At 39.5% G+C, this 15,236-nt stretch overlaps 2 protein-coding genes across 2 annotated transcripts; both read right to left on the bottom strand.

Annotated features, from left to right (window-relative positions):
• Window positions 1-7,016: 7,016 nt before the first annotated feature.
• LOC102714533 (heat stress transcription factor A-5) lies at window positions 7,017-10,045 on the bottom strand. The gene is made up of 2 exons (XM_006647223.3): window positions 9,755-10,045; window positions 7,017-8,406 (listed from the first exon to the last, which is right to left on the bottom strand). The coding sequence occupies exons 1-2, from the start codon at window positions 10,028-10,030 to the stop codon at window positions 7,204-7,206; spliced, it is 1,479 nt and encodes a 492-aa protein (XP_006647286.2). The 5' UTR covers window positions 10,031-10,045; the 3' UTR covers window positions 7,017-7,203.
• A 1,326-nt stretch (window positions 10,046-11,371) lies between these two features.
• On the bottom strand, window positions 11,372-15,236 carry LOC102714806. The gene is made up of 2 exons (XM_006647224.2): window positions 14,856-15,236; window positions 11,372-11,879 (listed from the first exon to the last, which is right to left on the bottom strand). The coding sequence occupies exons 1-2, from the start codon at window positions 15,054-15,056 to the stop codon at window positions 11,634-11,636; spliced, it is 447 nt and encodes a 148-aa protein (XP_006647287.1). The 5' UTR covers window positions 15,057-15,236; the 3' UTR covers window positions 11,372-11,633.

Raw genomic sequence — 15,236 nt, 5'->3', positions numbered from 1 at the left:
TCGTCGCGAGCCGCCGCCACTGCCCCGCTGGCGAGATCTGTCCCGGAGTTCTCGGCTCGTGCGACGTCGATTCATTGTCTGCGGCCTTCTCCACGCTCTCTGTCGGCGAAGTCATGACGTACATAGGCTGCTCATTGTTTGCGCGCTTCATGGACTGCTTATTGGAGATGATTACCAGCTATTTTTACATGAATGTTCATGTGTATTTACCTATGTAACTTAACAATTTTCGATATTCTGTTGTCAAAATTTTGTTAAAAATTTGGCAAAACCATGTCAAAATTTTGTTTAAATTAGTACAATTTGTCAATTTAATCTAACTTTACTGAAATATCAAACAAATTTGTCTCAAATATTAAATATAAATAAATTAAATATTACAATTAAATTATTTGTTTAAGGGACAAATGTACAAAATTTAGCCAAATATTTATTTATAAAGTAGGGTCAAATATGCAAAGATAAAAACATCCATTCATGTCTCATTTAACACCGTTATCCTCACTTAACAGACTAGGGTCAGTTAACTGCTTTAACTACTTTGATTTTAAAAACTAGGGTCAAATCTACAAAGTAAAAAAATATAAGGTCAAATGTACAGTTAACTTTAACTTTTAAAGTAAGATCGGTTATGCCATAAGAAATAACAATATAACACTATTGAACTCATCCAAACAACCATGTACTGCATATAATCAAATCATCATTGCAGGAAGTCATTTTTTCCCTTTTATAGTGCACCGTATAGAATGGCTCCTCTTTCCTTTTAAGGCTACACCAAACTGCGAGGAGAGAATAAATAATATGTTTCCTTCCAACCGTTTCAGTTTATCAGATAGTGCGATCAGTTAAAATTTAAAATTATAAGATTATTTTACACCTTGAATTATTTTGAATATTCAAATTATATCTTAACAATATAAAACCAGTTTATTTGACCACCTCATCTTCAATACTATGTCAAATCTCATGTAAGGTTGGGTTTTTTCCTTAACTTTTTCTCAGATTTTCCTTTTTTTCACACGCTTTCTAAACCATTAAACGATGTGTTTTAAAAAAATTATATATATATAAAAGTTTATTATCTTATATTTCTAAAATACTTTTTAGTAATTAAATCAATCGCTTATACCATTAAATAGTTATAAAAAAATCGTCATCTTCCTTCTTTCGTGAAACCGAACGGTGGTTTGTTCTATATAGACCACGTAAAAATGATTTTGTTACTAGGATGTACACCGCGGTGACAAAGCTAGGCCGGTGACTCAATACCTTGGCTCCACCCCCATGCACCAAAAAGTTTCACAAATTAACCCTTTGAAAAAACATACTCCCTCCATATTTTTTTTATATTTTTTTATATGACGCCGTTGACTTTTAGGTCACGTTTGACCATTCGTCTTATTTAAAAAAATTATATAATTATTAATTATTTTGTTATAATATGATTTATTATTATAAAAACTTTAATTATGTATTATAATTTTGCATATTTGAATATAAATTTTGAATAAGACGAATGGTCAAACGTGATTCTAAAAGTCAACGGTGTCATACATAAAAATACGGAGAGAGTATTTAAAAATAATCCATGCCTTCTCAGCGCCAACATCAGTGGCATTGAGCTATAATATCTCAGCATCAGTATCTTCATCACTAAGGTCTTATTGGAGGTAGTACAAAATTGCTAGGCCATATGAGGTAAGCGTCCAGCTAATTAGCGTTTGAGCTACGAGATATTCTCTTTGTTCAAAGTTACAGGATTTCTGCTCTTGTCTAGATTTATATGTGTGTCAATTAATCTAGACACATATAAAAAATATACATTGATACATAGATAAATCTAAGCAAACTCAAAAAGTCTTATAATATGAAATAGATAGAGTATATAAAAGGGTTGCATGACAATACTAGTCACATGAGTACACATGTTGGATGCTTGGTCCATCAACCTGGAGATCATAGTTCCACCCCTCACTCATTTTCAAAGAATTTTTTTTGTCAAACCTTATTTACCTTGTAGATAAAAATCGGTCAAAATAAGTTTAAATGGGATTCAAACCCTATTCTTAGAGTTGAGAGACAAAACTTTCTACCACCTCAGCTTCCATGTACACATGTTGCCTATTGTTCTCCGGTCTTTCTTTAACTAGTTCATAACTCAGTACCATAACCCCATATGACCTAGCATTTTCTTGCCAACTTGGATGGAATTTCAGCACCAACGTTTGATTAAGAGGTTGTGCTATCTTCCTAGTAAAAGGCCACACGCCTGTCTTGCCATCAAAAGTGCAGATATTTTCTTCATTGTATCTAGGCCTAGCAACTGCAGACAAGAACATCACTTTATCAATAGAATTCTTGTTTTGCATGGGTCTGTAGGGATCCTCCTCTGAAGAAAGCATGTAAATGTTCATCGTCTTTTTTTGGTGTTGAACCACTTCTCATCGATGTGCACAATGTTGTGCATGTCGATGAACTTGGGTTCGTTTGGCACTATGCACTGATCTAACATGGAAACACACCTTTTCAACCTTGCCTTTTTGTTTGCTTCCTTTAAATATGGCTTTAGTGTGTTTATGTGACATTGTAGTAGCCCTTCATGCAACCTACGATGAAGCGTATTTTTCGCTACACCGATAACTTGTGCAAGAGTCCATATATTGCCCCTTCTATGACACAGAACATCGACCACAGATAACAGATCGATAGCTACCTTTGTTTTCTTGACCCGGTGATAGCTACCTTTTTTTTGACCAATATTTTTTTTTAACTTACATCATCTAGAGCTTACTTTTTGCGGCCACTATTCTTTTTTTTTTTTAATTTACATCATCTAGAGTTCTCTCTGCATGACACTTCTTCACTCTTCGTCAAATAGCCTGCACTGTAGCCCTTTTCACATTGAACATTGCAGCAACTTCAGTTGTAGTGTTTTTTTTTTCATAGTTTTCCACATACACGTTTATGAACCAAAGCAGCATATATGTCTTTCCTTTGTATATCTGTTAGATTTTTATTTGTATGCTTAACTTCATAATTTGAATCATTCAACTCCTCTTGTTCAGAAACAATTTGCACGTCGCTAGCGTACACGCCGAATTCGTGCATAGCATCTTCTAATTCTTGCAAATTATTTTCGAACTCATGATCATCATCTACAACAACAATTACCAGGTGAGTACTTGTGTGCCAATCACGTCATACATATTTATAATTTATACTGACATGGATCAACCTGCCATTAAAAATATCACATGCTATATTTCTATAATAAGTGACTGTGAACAAATTCATAGGCATATTCTATGTAACTACAACATATATGAGTTTTTGGTGGTCATTGACACATTATTTGTGTTATATTCCTCAATCCTTGTTACAGCTAATGCAACCAGTGGGATGGCTTGATTCACGTCATCTAAAATGACTTACTTGAATTCATTTGTAGGTGCTCCTCATATGCATTAAAGTTCAACTCAAAAGGAAGAATAACATGGTTGGGACCTCCATTGACATTGGAAACTTGTTCGAAGGCATGATCACCATCTACAAAAAAAAAAAAAAAAAAAAAAAAAAAAAAAAAAAAAAAACTGGTGAGTACTTACATGCATCACATAGGACACCATATAAAAAAGCGATATCTAGGAGGCTGGTTCTTGAAGTGATTTTTTTCCTCAAACTAACTTTGCTTTGAGTAAATAATTGACTTCAACATACTAGGAATCTAGGATACTTCAATATTCAGCTAACTTTGCATGTGTTCTTGTTGAAAATATTACTGTTTCAGATAACCTTCCTAAACGAATTTCACAAGTGATACAACCACACGACAATTGTCATTAAGATTAACCAAAAATTAAACTACGAAGCATGGACAAACACCAAGCATGTACTATAATCAAATTAGAAACTGAGTTGTTCATGTAAGTTTAGAAAATGATGCAACATACCAATTCACTTTAGGAAGGACATGTAAACAAGAAATATCCAAAGTATGAAGAGCATATTGTTAGACAAGTAACCTGGTTGCATGCCTTCTTGTTGCTCAAATGCATCAAAATGAAGATTAAATGAAAGAAAAACATGGTTGCCACCACCTCGGTCATAGGGGTGTTAACGGAGCGGATTTGGACGGATAGTTGTCATACCATATCCTAAACCATATTTTTTAAGCGGATGCGGAGCGGGTGAGGATGTTTCCGGATGCGGATACGGATGCGGATTGTTGCGTATGTCAGAAATGGTGCGGAGTCGGGTTGGAAACGGATTATTACGACCGGATGTGATATGTACATGTAATCAATACATTGTCATCCAATATTGAATTAAAAATACTTGGGGCTATTGATAAGCTTTTGATTGAGTGCTTTGTGGGCTAAAAACTCGGATTATCCACTAAAATGTCTATCGGATAATCCGGTAAGAAAATCGGATAATCCGCATCCACCGGATATTAACAATACAATATTTGTATCCGAATCCACAACTCACTATCCGAATCCGAATCCGTATCCGCCGGATAGTTGTAAACCCCTACCACATTCTCAATTCAAGCGGATTCAGATCAGATCGGATATTATCCGATCCGTTAACATCCCTACTTGGTCATCATCTTCAACCTGAGCATATTCATGGATAGGAGCATCAACATGGACTTTATCATTGAGCTGAAGTAAATTCTTTCCATCTTCATCTGGTGGCAAGTTCAGATCTAATAAGGCCATGGTTAACTATTGCAGAATGATGAAGTAAAGGCAATTTGGTGGTTCATTTGATTGATTTATAGGGCATTACTACATGGTTGGAGGATAAGTGGCTGGAGTTTGTATATTTGCTACAAAAAAATGAGGTTGTCATGTTGTATTGAATTTAAATTGCCTCCTGCTCTCCCAAGCCGGTGAAGATGGAATGGTTATGACTTTTGACGTGTGGTGGTGTCGGAGTGCAAGCTCCTCGAGCGGGAGTTCGATGAACCCCTTTTTCAGTTTGGCCCAGGGGTGCAGGATTAGGATTCCTGTGAAGAAATGGAATACAGAGAGTTATACAGGTTCAGGCGGTGAGACGTAATACCCTACTCCTATCGCTCGGTCACTAAGAGAAAGTGAGTACAAGCCTTCTTTGGGAAGGTATTGCTTGTCTATCAACCGCTATCCCCCTTCTTCTAGGTGGAACAGAGCCTCTTTTTATATTAGTAAGGGGTTACCACAATCGCCACAGTCCTACCAACTACTGACAAATAGACCATCATCACGCTGCTACTTGGTGATGTGGAGATATGTGGCTGTCATGTCGGTTTTGATCCGTCAGAGGGTAGGTGGGCATGTCAGCCTTACTGTCCTTGCCCGGTCCTATCTGTCAGATGATTGGTGGAGGGGGCGGCCATGCCTCCCCTGCTAGGTTCCATCGGTCAGTGTTCCATCTTAGAGGTGGGTGACCCTTCCAAGCAACGGGGCAGACGCCCTCCTCCCTCCTGCTGGTTGCCAGTCGTGTTAAATGCGACTGTGATGGAGTGAGGGTAGGCACCTTGGCAAGGGCGTGGCACGGCTACCCTGCCAAAGGTACATGCCACTCTGCGCCTCTTTTTCTGTGGAAGGCGCCACTAGGGACGCCCGCGTGCCTGACCTCATCAAGTATGGGGAAGACGCATGACTTTTTCTTCCACGTGGGTAACCTGTGCTCCAGGTCCTTTCTCATCACATTGAATGCGAAGGCCAAATCCCAGTGGCGCGCCCCACTTACTTTCACGTTGGTCTTACAACGGTCTAGGGACATGCTGAGGGTCGGGGCGGTCTGACCTCGACCCCTTGTCCTGGCTGCTTCCTCAGGGGTCTGTTGAGGGGGGGGGGGGGCGTGTGTCTCTTGGGGCCTGACCCCCTTCGTGGGGATTCTTGGGCCTATAGCTGCCGCGCGCCACACTCCCAAGGATACCCCCGGGCCCATTTTATCGACAGGTGTTGTCTGTCTATTTGTTTATTCACCTGGTGGTGGTGGACCTAATAGTACAAGGAATCTATCCACTTGTCATTTGTTTTTAGAGAAATGCTAATGATTGGTTGTACTTTGTAATGGTATTTTGGTCCATTATTAGTACTAAACCGGCATTGGAAAGTTAGAAATCACTTTAAACTGGGAAAAAGGGAGTACATGATTAGATTTTAAGCACGTATTTAGGTCTGTGCACTTGTCACTTTAAAAAGTTTTGTACGGGCGCTCGATTGATGCTAAAAAGATTGGAAGTGGGTCCGGTTAGATCGAGCACATGTAGAGCAAATCCATGTCTAACTAAGCGCCCAATGCCCACTGACCCATACTTAATAGGGTTGGTCGGTAGAGCTTCGTGTCTATACCCATGTCTAGCAGAACCAGTTTGCCCAGTTAGTATTCAGAAGGTCTCGTATAAATAATATTTTAATAGAAAGATATTTTTAACAAATAGCAACATAATCAATAAGATATAAAACTATCACCAACAGCTCAAAAGAGCAACATAAATTATTATCAAGCTTTCATAATTTAAGACATCAAATAGGCCAAGGATGAAAGATACGAAAGATGGCCCAAAATCAACTAAGGCCGCGTTCGTTAGTCCATATAAGAAAAGTTATCACTCTCGTTTTTCGTGGACACGTTTCTCGAACTGCTAAATGGTGTATTTTTTACAAAAATTTTCTATAGGAAAGTTGTTTTAAAAAAATCGTATTAATCTATTTTATATTTTAAATAATTAATAATTAATTAATCATGTATTAATCTAGTGCTACGTTTTCCGCGCCGAGGTAAGTTAACTTCACCCAAAGGAACACGGCCTAAGACACGTATAAGTTCGATGGGAAGAGAAAAAATCAATATGTTCGTAAACGTGAATTTGAAAAAAAAAAAGAATAATCGTAAAATGTTTTAGGGCAATGTACATGCTGATTTTGATTCACCGTTCTGACAGACTGACACTGCATAACATAAATCACGACGAGCAAGCTGGTAAACCATGTCAACAGACAGACACATTGATTTTTACAACTGGTGTGGTTAATCGAACTGTTAATCTTAACCCTCCGAGATCTTCAGGGGAAAAAAATATGTACACCTGTGTGATGTTGTACACCCATTGATGTAATGTTTAATAGGAGATTCCTGATTCTAACATCTTACACTGTACGCATGTATCCCTTTTTAGAAATCGAACTTAAATTCTATAATAAATCAAAGTTTCAGTTGCTCCACGTCTTCTCTGTTACCCCGCGAGTGATCATACGCCTGCCTGTTTTCTTCCATTTGCTCCCTGGAAGGATCTGTCCTTAGGCCAGAGCTTGCTTCTTCTGTTTCAGAGCAGCCAGGTCTCTCAGTTAGGAACTGCTCCCAGAACTTGTCGTTCACTACTGCAGCTGGAGCTGCAGGAGCCTCATTGGCACCTCTTGCATCCCCTCGTGGTGTTGTTGCAACTGCTGTACCATCATCAACGGATGTATTTTGGATGTCACCGAAGCGTCTGTCATCAATGGCGTCATCCTTCTCCATGGTGGCTGTGGCTGGCTCTGTTGGATTGTCTCGCCCATGGTCTATAGCGCTCCCATTTGCATCGTGGACTTGGCTGTTGTCGACATCCATCGAGCATGATGCAAGAGTTAGACTCAGATGGCATGTCAAGAGACCTTCATCATTTATAGGTAGTGCAAAGCAAGAACTCTTGGAGGGGCAGATAGATGTGCCGGTATCCGAGAGCTCCATCATCTGTGGCACCAGTGGGAGACATTCCCTCTCCATCCTGTTACACTCTGGATGCTTGCCAGGAGGGCTTCCATTATCTTCATTTGAACTTTGTGTACTTAGTGTGATGATATTGCTCTCTGTCATGGCAGGACAAAGTCCCAACCTAAGCTTATCAGAGAAGTGTTGATTTAAAAGATTTCCCGTTTCTTGCTTAGAAGTGCTGCTATGGTCATCATAAAAGCTGGTAGTTTGTGTGTTATCGGTACTGTAATCCAACCCAGGTAGCCTTCTTTTCTTATGAAAAGCATCTGTGAAAATCGAAGATGCCTCTGCCATCTTAACAAGTTTGTTGACAAACTGAGGGTTCTTACTAGCCTGTTGCAAGAAGGTAATCATCTTGATCTGCCTCTGCTCCATGTCAAGCACTCGTCGCTCAAGATCTTCAATTTGCATCATCGCCCCTGACTGCTGCTGCTTGAATTTGAAGATGTCAGATTGGAGGGCAGTTTTTTCGCGAGAAAGTTGTTCAATCTCATCCTCAAATATTGCACGCTCATTATCAGGCAGGGCACCTGGTGGATGGCTATGGCTGTGGATAGGCTTGCGCCTGTGGATATTTTTCAGCAGATGCTTTTGTCCCTTGATGAAGTACTCATTGGCGAATTCCCATCGCTCTGGATCTATCTTACGAAATCCCTGCAAAATTGACAATTTTCAAAGGGTATCCATTAATTTAGGGAACTAAAATAGGTGTCTCAAACTTAACATCTATCACAGGCACAAGTTAGGAAACACCCTTAAGGAATTACCAGTTCACACTACAAAGTGTAAATGTGTAACAGATTAAGAACATGATACACTGATATATGAAGATTTAATGTTTCAGCATAGATATCAGCTATTCAGCTCACAAATAGGAAAAAGGAAATCATGGTATGTGTTTTTCTTTACACTTATTCAAGTCCATCTAACCAAAGTATTTCTATACAACAAGACAATTATGCCACAGATTCTTAACTAGCTCCACAAGAACCAAACAAATTCACTATAAAAATACCACGAAAGCTAAAATCCAGCTATTGGACACTGGTGGAACAAAACAAGCATCAACAAACATGATAGCAGCTCATCCAGTTGACCTTTTTTTATATAAAAAATCATGACATCAATTGTTCACCATATCTACTACATAAACTACATTATATAAGTACTTAACATCAAGCACACCATTTAGCAACAGGCTTCATACAGTCTTGAGTGCCACTTTTAATGATGTATTGCATAAAAGGTAAACAAAGGTTGTTGTCACGTCAACATTCACAATTCCAAGTTTTTAAACTATGATCCCAAGCTGATATTACATGCTGTACCAACTTCTTAATCGTTAAAAAGGACATTTGAAGAACATATTCCAATAAAGATCTCCACTAACAATACGAGTCTGAAGTGGATTTAGTAGAGATGTGTTTAATCAAATATACTAAACGAAGGTAACAAATTGAGGTCTACAGCGAACAACAAAAATTAGGCCCCTAATCCTCAGCCATTAGTAGAAACCACAATTCCCTTGGGGACACTCATTTCAAAGGTCCCAAGTATTCAAAAGTGTTTAGTTTATATAATCCTAAAGGATGAAATCACAAGTGGAGTAGTGATACTTGTAGCCTTCACAAATCACGCATTTCACATCTACAGCACTTCCGATGCCACTTTTTTTTTTCATTAAATTACAACCAAATCCAACTACAACGAACAAAACCCACATTCTAAACCATCCATTGCGCTAGAAATTCACCAAAAAGCACGGACATTTCAGGAACTATATCCATCAGCATAGAGTTTCCGAAAAATTCCCAAATGCAAATACTGATAAATTCCCGAACTCAATAGGCAACAACCAGGTTAACTACACCAAATCGAGGCAACCAGGACGCCTGAATTTCACCCCACGGCGGCTGGCTATCCCCCCAACAACAAGGCGCGCACCGGCGCAGCAAAAGATCGACGATTGCGAGGAGGGAGGGAGGGGGGCAAGCGTACGTACGTAGGTGTTGAGCTGGCGGATGAAGCTGGAGAAGTTGCTGTGCTTGAAGTAGGCGGGCAGCAGGCGCGCGGCGAACTCCGGGTGGTTCCACACCACGAAGCTCGCGTCGGAGGCGTCGCTCCACGACACCACCGCGTCCGTCGACGGGTCGTCCACCATGTCGTACGTCTTGATCAGGAACGGCGCGGGGCCTCCCCCTCCCCCTCCTCCTCCCCCGCCCCCAGCGCGGGCGACGGCCCCACCGGATGCCGCGGCGGCGGCGGCGGCAACTTCCATGCCACGGCGTGCGAGGCCGGCGGGCTGCGGCTGATGGGAAGTTGGGCGAGGCGGAGGGTGGGAGGGAGAGGAACCGTCGCGGTCGTTGCAGGTGGGGGTGGGGTTTGGTTTGATTTCTCTGATCTCTCTGCTGTTTTTTCTCTCTCTTCTTCTTCGTCATTGCTTTCTCATTTTTTTTAAATAATGAGCGTTTATTATTGGAATTTTCTGGGTGGCTTCTGGAAGGTGGCAGATGGAAACTGGGGGCACGAGGCAAACTCCTCTTCTAGCTTCGTATTTTCATCAGATCGGTAAACATGTACTGCCTCATTACCTCTGTTTTACGATACAAGGTATTTAATTTTTTAGTTGTAATGTTTGGTCATTACAACTAAAAATAGTATAAATATAAAAAATAATAAGTCGTGTTTAAAGTTCTTTTAATAATAAAATACTATTAAGTCACAATTAAAATAAATAATATTTTCATAATTTTTTAAATAAAAAATATCAAACATTATAATAAAAAATCAAACATCTTACATTATGAAAATGGAGAAAATATAAAAGTTATATTTATATAAATTATTTTTTCTTATAAATATATTGTTTATATTTTTCTAAACAAATTAAAAAGATGACCTCTTTAGAAACGGAGGCTGTGAGGTTATCTTGTTGGAATGTAGCTTTTGATTTCCGATTCAACTTCTTTAGATTCTACTGACTACTGCTACATATTTTTAAATCTGGGTGAGATTCTGAACGGTTTGGAGAGCTATTGATCTTGAAAGATGCTAAAGCTACCAGAAATTTCTTAAATAGGTCCAAAGCCTCCACGCACTCGCTTCTACTTTTGCTTACGAGTCAAAATTTAAATATAGAACTTAGTTTTAAATTGATTTTATAGTCAGTTCATCCTAATATTTAACAATATTTGTTTTTAAATCATAATGATCATATATTAGAAGTTTTACTCATAATTTATTATATTTTACTTCCAATAATTGAATCGATGGGAGCTGAAGACAGAGACAGGCGGAGGGTGACAAGATTCAAGAGGCAAGTGAAGCACGTGCAATCCAAAGCTGGACTACGTGGTTTGACTCGAGAGAATCGATCTGGCAATAACAAAATGTGCCCTTGATTTTGATTCGATGGTATAGTTTGACGAGCCTTGGATGATACTAAGCACTCGCTTGACTCGGTAAAATATAAACAACTATGTTAGCAATCCGTAATTTGCTGATACCTGATAGCAAGTTTGCCTGGCCATTGCATGAAATAAATTGATGTCTGATGGGAATTATGCACAGGCTCCACACAATACATGTGTTTATTAACACTTCTACGGTTCTATTGCCATTGATCGAAAAAGGTCTGCCTCGATTATCATTTTAAATGTGGCCACATAATAATCAACTAAAAAGAGTCAGATGTGCTAGCGCGCAGATCAAAATTTACAGTCCAACTGCAACTAAAATATCAGTATCCTGTGAACCCATCTTGTAGTGGAACAAAAACTAGATGCATAGTGATGCTTTACGAACTTGCCATTCAAAGACATAGCACATTTATGTTCGGTATTTTGAGTGGAGAACATCTTGCTAGGAGAATTGAAAATGAATCATTTAGCCTTTGCATTCTCATGAGTAGCTTGCTCCTTGGCAGGTTGACTCTGTATTGTAGCTTGCTTGTTGACAGGCTCACTCTCTGCTGTAGCTTGCTTGTTAACGGGCTGAATACGCTCATACCGCTTCCTTGTCAGTGTCTCCCCTTTGAGAGCAGCAACATATCTGTCATTCGTGTCCTCTTTCCTCTGCAGCTCGCCAAGAAACTCTGCCAGCCTCTCCCTGTTCACTTGCCCCATCATCTGTTCTTCATAAAATCAAGTTTGTGCAGTGTTAAATAAACCAGTAGCATAAACAAGTCAGTAAAACTAACATTTATAATTATAGCCAGTGGCTCCTGTTATGACAAATAGGAACAAGATGGGAAGGATAACCAAGATAAACTTCAATTCTATTGGGAAGTAAATATACAATAGTACGGAAACAAAATTATCGCATGCCATGATGCAAATAGCTAACAAGCAATTTTCTGCAGACCTTATAAGGGTATTTATTATTTACTAAGATAAGTGTGCATACTTAAACATATCAAATTATATTTGCATGAATATGATATTCCAGATTAGTCACACTTTTCTGTATGCTGACACCACAACTGGACATCCATGATCCATCTATTCTGTGATCCATTTCCTTTACATAAACTAAATGTCATGTCAAGTTAACATGATGTACTACAGGTATCAGATCAAGTACATCCATAGCGAAAGTTTTACCGTCCATGTAACATAGTGACAGTTTTACTACTCATGTATTTCAAGTTTCAACCAACGAAATTTCTACCGATTACAAAAGAAAAACTTGGTCCCACTGGATTTCCAATTACTGGTAGTCAATGGAAACTTCAGAATGTTTTCATTCAAAACGTTTGAAATTGAAATTTTAATGTTTTGACAAGGAAAAACATCAAAAAACATTGTGCTTGAAGGCAACCACCAACTGATCACTGCCCAGAGGATAGCATGCCACCATTACAGTTGCACATTTGTTGCCAGGAGTACAGTTTTCATTTTTTTTAATTAAATAATTCAAAAGTATATACAGCTTATCTTTTCGTTTATGCTTATGCTTACAAGGCAAATTTTGAATTTTAGAACTTAAGTTTAGAGTTGACTTTGGGGTTTTTTTCATCATAGCTTATACTTAAATTCAAAAGTATATAAAGCTTCACTTGTTCTAACCGTTATTTTTAGATCGCTGCGAACATGTGTATAAAAAAATTTACCCACAAATTTAATCGTTAATAAGCAGTTTTGCTTATACTTATAAGAAGCAAGACAGTAATGCTGATATTCTCCTAGAACTTCAACTTCACCTTATTCCTGTCTTGGGTAAGGTGCATGGCTGGTAATCAGCATTAACTCGCAAATAGAAATTTTCTTGAATTTAACTGCAATATTGAAATTAGCTGATTTACAGGCTATAGATCTACACCAAACAGCAAATTTGATTTATCATAAATGCCAGCCTTGCAGGCTTACAAGCTATCAGACCAAAGGACGATCATATCCACAAGCACTTGGTCAAGGAGAACCCAAAAAGTTGTCCTAACAAGGATAGATGGATATTGCCAAAAGGTGCATTCCTATGGGCTCATTACTGGACAAGTTTCTTAGAAGCATGCCACCTTATCACTCAGGCACCAGTGTGTTCAGCAAAATATGCTCTGCTCTTATGAAACAATCTAAAAGCAAATAAAAACATACAATGTCCAGACGGATGGTAAATCATAGTATCATGATATACTAAACTAGATGAATGCTAGATAATCAATAATCAGCACCAATAGCTCAGAAAATTTGCCATAGAAATAGCATAAGAAAAACAAATATGCTATCAAATGGCCTGGCCAAAAGCAGAAGAAACATCATCAAACAACAAATAAACATCATCCAAAATCTCCCTCCCTGCTTCACCTCATTAATGGTAGCATACGCTGAGCCATCCCTCCATCCCTCAAAGCAGGCATGAACTAGTTGCGTAGAATAGAATAATTCACTTCCTCATGAATTACTCAAAATCGTAATGCTGCGCCACAAGCAGACATTTCACTATTTTGATCTTTCTTTGAAGTGTGAAACCAATTTGACAACTAAATTAGATAGAACAATATCTTCCAGAACTTAAAACTCTTGCCACTATGTTTCGAACAAGAACTGGCTATTCAGCGGTACCAGAGACAAACAGTGGCTCAGCAAATGGATCACGAAAGAAGCAGCCAAGCTATACATCAATCAATGACAATAAATGACAATTTGGTTTATTATAAATGATAGCCTTGTAGGTTTATAATCTGTAAGACCGAAGGGCTATCGTATCCACAAGCACTTGGTCAAGGAGAACCCGACAAAAGTGCATTCTATAGACCCATTATTGGGCATGCTTCTTAGAAGCATGCCAGTTTGTTACCCCATAACTAATTTACATCTGTGTATATATGCTATTTCTATGTTAGATTGGTACTTGGTAGTGCTTATCGCATTTGGGAATGTGGCTGTAGATGCACCTTGTTGAGCTAATGATGCTGATTATTGAGTATGTAGCATTCAACTAGTTAATTATGCGTCATGATGCTACAATTATCATCTATTAGGACCTTGTATGTGTCTATTGGCTTTGAGATTGTTTCATAAGATCATAGCCTATTGGATTTGAGATTGTTTCATAAGATCATAGCCATTTTGCTTACAGCAATGAGTAATCAAATGGCCTGAGTAGAAGAAGAAGAAACATCATTCAACGCAAAAATGAAATGGTAGATGTGTCCATTTACTATCTACTGAATTCCTGTACCCCCTTCCTCGTGCACCTCATTATTAATAGGTAGCATATGATGAGCCATCCCTCAAAGCAGGCAATGAACTAGTAGTATACAAATGGAAGAATGCACTTCCGCAGAAACTACTTGAAACCGTAACAAAACGCACCACATATTGGACATTTCAATGTCTACTTCAGTATTTCGATGTTTCTTCGAAGTCGGAAAACTAATTTAGCATCTAAACATGATATAACAATATCATCTAGAACTCGCAACTCCAGAACGTCTCCATCAAGAAGGGCATCAATCAGGCTACTGGCACAAACCCAGACTCGCGTCTCTTGCGGCAAGACGCCGAGCTATCCCCCCATTGAATGAATCGATCGCAACAACCCAAACTCGCACAGGGCAACAATAGAATCGAGAGCGAATTAGAGGGAGCGGGCGGGGGACGCACCGTGGTCTCGGGGCGGGCGGTGGAGCGGAGGCGGGCCTCGAGCTGCTCGTTGCGGGAGCTGGTGAGCTGCATCACGCCGTACCCGACGACCCCCGGGACGACGCCGCACAGCGCCGCGAAGGTGAAGAAGAAGGGCTTGGAGTCGCGCGTCCGCCGCACCAGCCACCGCCACCCCGCGCTCTTCTCCCACAGGATCGACATCTCCTTTCCCTTCCCTTCCTACTCCGCCCCGGCTCGATCCCCAACCTCGCTCTCCTCGCCGCTCTCAGCTTCTGCTGGCCTGGTGCTTCCTTCCCTTCCCTTCCTTCTTTTGCCTTAGGTTTTGCTCCCCTCCTCCTCTCGCTTCGTCCGTTTCCTGTTTTTTTTTTTCTTTATTATTAT

The sequence above is a fragment of the Oryza brachyantha genome, chromosome 2 (genome assembly GCF_000231095.2).
Source record: "Oryza brachyantha chromosome 2, ObraRS2, whole genome shotgun sequence".
Classification (NCBI taxonomy): Eukaryota; Viridiplantae; Streptophyta; class Magnoliopsida; order Poales; family Poaceae; genus Oryza; species Oryza brachyantha.
Note: the sequence above shows the minus strand (reverse complement) of the source record. Positions and strands in the feature narration are given on the sequence as shown.